This window comes from Polistes fuscatus, unplaced genomic scaffold (assembly GCF_010416935.1).
Source record: "Polistes fuscatus isolate 324 unplaced genomic scaffold, CU_Pfus_HIC Scaffold16, whole genome shotgun sequence".
NCBI classification, from domain to species: domain Eukaryota; kingdom Metazoa; phylum Arthropoda; class Insecta; order Hymenoptera; family Vespidae; genus Polistes; species Polistes fuscatus.
The window spans coordinates 3,010,214-3,017,134 of record NW_025113064.1 but is presented as its reverse complement, the minus strand read 5'-3'; the positions used below and the strand labels follow the sequence as shown (position 1 = coordinate 3,017,134).

General features: G+C 27.2%; 1 protein-coding gene across 1 annotated transcript; it reads right to left on the bottom strand.

Annotated features, from left to right (window-relative positions):
- Window positions 1-1,448: 1,448 nt before the first annotated feature.
- Window positions 1,449-6,591, bottom strand: LOC122514926. The gene is made up of 4 exons (XM_043632072.1): window positions 5,990-6,591; window positions 5,516-5,878; window positions 2,323-2,626; window positions 1,449-2,233 (listed from the first exon to the last, which is right to left on the bottom strand). The coding sequence occupies exons 1-4, from the start codon at window positions 6,122-6,124 to the stop codon at window positions 1,974-1,976; spliced, it is 1,062 nt and encodes a 353-aa protein (XP_043488007.1). The 5' UTR covers window positions 6,125-6,591; the 3' UTR covers window positions 1,449-1,973.
- Window positions 6,592-6,921: the final 330 nt, after the last annotated feature.

The following is a 6,921-nucleotide window of genomic DNA, read 5'->3' as shown; positions in this document are numbered from 1 at the left end:
TGATATAAATTTGATTGCAGAAAAAACATTTTATTATTTAAGAAATATAATTTTACTTCAAAGATAACCAAATTGGTCTCGCAAGAATATTTTCAACAACGTAAGATAAAATAAAAATGCAATTATTATATCGTTGTCTTTGCTTTGGCATTTTATAATGTTTCTAAAACTATTGGGCATGTCTTGTGAAATCAATTTTCTTATCAGTTATGTTAAATTTTGCTTCTTTTACAATGCAATTAAATTGATATCAATTTACAAGTTTAATAAACCTAATTGATAATAAAATTGGTCTCCCAAAATATACCCAATTGTCTCAAAAATATTCTAAGATGCAAAGGAGAGTCAAAATTATATAATAATTATATTTTTATTTTATCTCTTACGTAGTTGGAAATATTCGTATAAGATCAATTTTCTTATCAGTTATGTTAAATTTCGCTTATCTTATAATAAAATGATCTTTTGTAATAAAATGTAAAAGTTGAATAATCCTAAAATATATTTTTCAGTATAAAGATTTGAATATATTGTATTATAAGAAAATATTGATTGTTTTAAATTGACAGTAACGGTTACTCAATACTCCTGTAATTCACTGTATATACTGTTGTAAAAAAAAGTATCTAATACTTTAAGGGCTTGTAGTATTTATCAAGAGGAGTATAAAATGTCTAATTAACATGAGTTTTAAAATCAACCTTTTTGATGTAAATAAACTTTTATTATTTATGAGCGTTCGATGTCGTAACCGAGTTTTTTGGCAACATATTGAATGAACATATAGAAATTTTCTTAGAAATACATCAGTTCAAGGAATATTTGAAAATATATGCCAATTTATGTTCGTAGGTATTAAAATTGTATTCAAATGTGAAAAAGACATATTAAATATCTATGATTTGTACATATTATTTTTGCATTTACTAAGCAATTTTTATTGATATTAATAATATAAGTAGTAATAGTTTTTTCTTATTTTCAAAATAATTATTTTAATTATCTAATAATTATTTTAATTATTTAATTTATAAATTATTTTAATAATCTTGAACTAATATATTTCTAAGCAAATTCCTCTGGGTACATTTAACGTGGCTACAATACTCGCTTACGATATCGAATGCTCATAAATAATCAAAATCAATTTACATCGAAAAAATTAACTTTAAAACTCATGTTAATTAGTCATTTTTTACTTCTCCGGATAAGTACTATAAGCTATTAAAATATTGTACTCTTTTTTTTCGACAGTGTTGTACAATACGTCTCTATATTATCGATTTTAATTCTTCTTTTGGTATAGCCGTTATAAAGTATCATTTCTTCATTTATAAATTGAATAATTGTTTGCTACTTTCTTTCCTAAATTAAATGAAATTATAATAAATTAATATTGCGCATCTATACTTCGTTAAAGAAAAGAACTTTCCCTACATCAATCAACATGAATGATTATTTAGCATTTATTATAGATTAACTTCACAGATCATCGCGTGCCAATACATTAATAATTAATTAAGTACTGTACAGTCGTTTTCATTAATTCTGTAAAGAGAATTAATACTGAAGGCGAACGACTTGTCTTCTTCAACAGCCTTCTCTACATTTTCATAGCAATATAATATTATAGACTGATATATTATTTAATATATTGTTTTACGTGTGTGATATTGATGCGTGTGTCTGCATGTTTAAATAATTATTTTCAATATTTTCTATATAAATTATTTGGATATTTAATTTTACGGTAATGCTATTCAAAAAAGGCGGCATAGAAAGAGAGAGAGAGAGAGAGAGAAGAAAGCCATTCCAATTATACGATACTTGTTACTCACAAAATTGATGAAAAAGTCTGTACTTTCTTTAAAACAACAAATTTTGTCTTATATATTCTTAAATAAAGTTGTGCTTGATCAGCGAATAATATAAATATTATTTAATCTAAAGTAAACTGAGATCGCGCCGAAATATCAACGGTCGGTTGATACAAAGCTTTTAGAATTAGATTCCGTAACATTGTTCTGCTTCGCAATAATAGCATATTCTTCCATTATCTCTTCGGATTGTATCTTGTTGAAATAAGTTTCCCGTTCCTGATGCGTGTAAGAAGTATCATCGAAATTGAAATGTAATCCAAGAACGATATTAAGCGCAGAGGTATCATAGGCATGGCAGCCGGAATAACGATATTGTGGTCTTTTATTAAATCGACAACCTGCAGATTGGGCGCCTAAAAAATTCATTGTTATCATCTATAATTATTAGTGATAATAATAATAATAATATAACATTAATAGTATATGTGTTATAATTACAAACCTATAGGACAAATACAATCTCTTGTTAGCGCGCATTGAACCCATGGTAGCATTACCTTTTCTCTAATATCTTTTGTGTTTCTAATTACTATGTGCGATGCTCTTATAAGAGGAAGAAAAAAGAAACTTTCTGCTGATGCGTGGAAATACTCATACATCTTTGGATGAGTTAAAGAACTAATGGCATGCCTCGTAGGCCAGGTCAATACTCCTGATTTTGGAAAGAGATATTTTGAAACGTCGGACGAATTTAACCGAACATTTGAATCCATGAATAGAATACTACCTAATGTATTTAGAGCTGTCTGTAATATGAAACATAATTGAGAACACTCGTTAATCTAATAATAGAAAAAAATATACGGTGAGTCAGATGAGTATTCGTACCTCTTCAGTGATAATCAACTTTAAACAAATGATATTTGTTTAGAATGCAAGTTTTGAATTTCTTATGAATGGAAATGAATGTTGGTATTACTAAGCTTTCAAATTCATATAAACTCCATTACAAAAAAACATTTCCATATGACATAAACATAATTTGATGTAAATAGTAACAAAATTGGTATCACAGGAGTATTCATACCGTAGGAATTCTTCACGTGTATTAAATCAAAATATTTATAAATTTAATCCGTCTTGAGTTGAAATCTTGTCCAACGTTGGTCACCTTACATTAGTGCGCATTATTGCATTGCCATAATCAGTTACTTGTCAACATGAGTCGAAAAGGTAGTGACGTTCCACTAAATAAAAGAAAATTAATCTTCATAAATGGCATATTAAAGGTATAAGTTATCTGCAAATTACAAAATTAGTAGATAGAAGTAAGTCAATGGTACAAAGTGTAATAAAAAATATCAATTCAACAAATAACGCAAAGGAGGTTCAAGAAAGCTAACTATTCGAGAAGAGAGAGCAGTTTTCAAAGAAATAAAAAAGAATTCAATAACAAGTGTTTCAAAGTTGGCTGCATTTGATTTAAAATGCTTAAATAAATAAGTGTCTATGGAAACCTATAGAAGAATTTTAAGGGAAGAAGGTTTCAATGAAAGTAACTAGAAAAAACTATTTATTAATAAGAAAAATAGGAAGAAGCAATTAGAATTTGCTAAGCAATATATTAACAAGGATATTATTTTCTCTAAGAATGAGTAAAATTTTCAAATAAAAGTAAGTTTAATTCAGATGAACGAACCACAATAGTCAAACATCGAAGGTGAATTTAAAAATTTGAAAGGAAGAGTCAAATACTGAGGAGGTTCCGTCATGGTATGTCTACTAATGGTAGTCTATAATATTGTTTTTATAAATGGAATTATGGACAAGACTCACTACTTAAATATTTTACAAAATCATTTGTCATTTAGTGCAATTGGAAAACAATTACTATTTTCAACATGATAACGTCCCGATGCACACAGCTAAAATTATAAAGCAATATAATTCACTACGTATCTTAGCAATTTTATCTCAAAATCTGGATATAAATCCCATAAAGCACATGTGGGCAAAAATGGAAAAAAGATTAAGAAAAATTTAAAATTACAAAAAAAAGGAATATTAAAATAAAAACTTATTGACATTTGGAGCAATATTAAATTAGAATGTACAAAAGGATTAGTCTATAATATACCCAAAGGTCTCAAAAGCATTATAAGACCAAAAGAAAGATCAATAAAATATTAATTATTAAATTATTATTTATATTTTTAATATAATTTCTCTAAATATGAATACTCTTGTGATGCCAATTTTGTTACTGTTTACATAAAATTATATTTTTGTCATATGGAAGTATTTTTTTGTAATGAAGTTTATATTAATTCAAAAGCTTAATAACTCCAACATTCATTCCTGTTTATGAAATATTTAGACACCATGGCTTTTTAAATCTAATTATCCTGTACATTTACTTAGAGATGAGTTAAGGAATTCTTGTTTTTATTTTACCAAGTAGTACACTTTCTTAATTTTCAGAAAATATAGATTTTATTTATTTAATTAACATAATTATCTATGTAGTGCGTAACATAAACAAAATAATGCTTATTTTTAGTGTTGCAAAAGTATTTAGATATACTTTATCTTTTGAAATTTGTTCACTTTAAGAAATTAGTTAGATTGCTCAGAAGTTTTATTTGCAAACGTAACTGTTAAAGCATTCAATGCAGGAAACATGAATCCAGTTTAGATTGAAATTTCACAGATATTTTATATATTATTAGCAAAACTAGGACAAAAGGCAAAAATATTTCGTTTGATGTACACTAACTTGTTATTTTCCATAAAGAAAAGAAACAAATTATACAGAAGAATTGGTAATATACTAAATATAAGTAAAAGTATAGTAGCTGATATCATAAAACGATATACTCATGAAGATAGAATAGAATGTATTCCGCAGAAAGCACATTCAAAATTTTTTACTACCTGCGATAAACGTAAGATTATCAAAAAAATAAAATAAAATCCTGGATTGAGTGTTCCAATATTAAACTCACTGTTATTTGAAAAAACTAGAAAGAAAATAAATAAATAAATAAATAAATAATAATAAAAAAACAAATAAATAAATAAATAATATAGTAAGAAGCCTTCTATAAGCGAAAAGAATTATTTCTTGCTAAGAAATATGTTTTTAAAGAAGAGATAAATTTAAACAATAGTAGTACGATGTAATATTTGCAATTGAAAATAAATTAAATATTTTTAGAAGTAATTGATGCAAAATAGCATGGCGTAAAGTAATAGAAGAATTAGAACTTAAAAATCTAAGATCAATTACGAAATATGGTGACGAATCTGAAATGGTTATATTTCAACGGCAGAAGTGGACAAAACCTATGTTTCTGACAATTAAACAGCGTACTATTCGGTAAAAAAAAAACAAGAATTCATGAACTTAACTCTAAGTAAATGTACAAGAAATCATATTTAAAAAGCCATGATGTTGAAATATTAAATCGAATTGCTGTAAAAATTTCTAAACTTGTATTCTAAATGGATATTAATAGTAAATGTACAAGAAATCATATTTAAAAAGCCATGATGTTGAAATATTAAATCGAATCGCTGTAAAAATTTCCAAACTTGTATTCTAAATGGATATTAATAGTTGAAAGTTGGTAATTACTAGGATGTAAATACTCCTGTGACTCGCTATATGTATGTATGTATAAATAATCAATTACTTGTATAACTAGAGGTCTGTAAACGTGTAGTCTATCATCTTCTACATGAGCTGGAAATGGAGTCAAGTCAAAGTGAATGACATTACACTTCGTAGAGTTACAAGTAGTCTTGATACTTTGGAAAGACTCTTCGTTCAAACCAACGCTATAAAGTACAATACTATTATTTGGCAAGAAGTGACTGACATTTCTAACAAAGCCGTAGGCATGTTGTTCGCTTCCTGGCCTTATAAGCGTCACTACTGTCACATTCTGAGGCTTCAGACTTAAAGGCGTTGTACTAGTTTGCCCATCAAGACCAAGCAAAGCTAAATACTTGGAATCTGTCACTAATCTTTTTTCCTCAACATCTTTTAAGTTTTCCTGTAATTTTAATATCTCATTATTATAATATTCTAACCTCAAAAAATATAAACAAGCAAAAATATATTATGTAGATTTAAGATTAATAATAAATAAGTAACCAGAATATACCTGAAAATTTCGTAATTGTTTGTGAGTTTCTGTGACGAGTGTTTGTATGGAAGGTCGTTGATTGCTTAAGGCGATAAAAACGATGCTGCTCCCTGCTATGCAGATTAGCAATAATAACAGTCCCTTGGTGCGCATCTCTCATCGTTTGTACGAATTTATTTTCTATTTTAAAATAAAAATACTGATACGCTATTGCTTGCATCAAGCTCACCTTGTAAGGTTAGGTTATGCACAAAACCATGATGATGATGTTGTAATATATATGTATATTATAGAATAATCTCACACATACGATGCATGCACGCACGCACGCACGCCCGCACACACACACATTATCAGCTGGTCACATTGCTTGTCAATTTTTTACAAAGCTTTTGATCATTTATACTTATATCACAAGTAAAATACTATTACGAATACTATTAAATGTTTTTTTTCTTAATATTATATATGTCTGTTGCGTTTAAAGTTTGTGTTATTCCGATTCATTTATCAACTTCTTTTGTAAACAAAACTCGACCTACGATTTTTCCAAGAAATACTTCATACAGAACTGATTATTAAAGCTTTCTGCTAGTAACACTAGGATGCGTTTTAATCGATTCGAGTTGTCACGTTTCCATGAAGTGAAAACGTGGCGCTGTAATCGCGTCACTCATCAAATAAAAGAACTAGTTCTTTTCGTAAGTTTAATATGTTAGTTATCTAGTAACTAGTTCTTTTCATTAGTTCAATAAGTTTAGTTATCTAGTAAGAAATATATTTAATAATATTGAAAGACAAATTTTGAAGAATACTTTAAGATTCTTACTGTGAAAAACTTTTATCACATTATCTTAAAGGTTTCCTACATTATCTAAGAGATTTTAATAGACTCTCTTAATGGATTAGATATTAACTTTGGGTATAATTAATTAATATTTAAATAATAG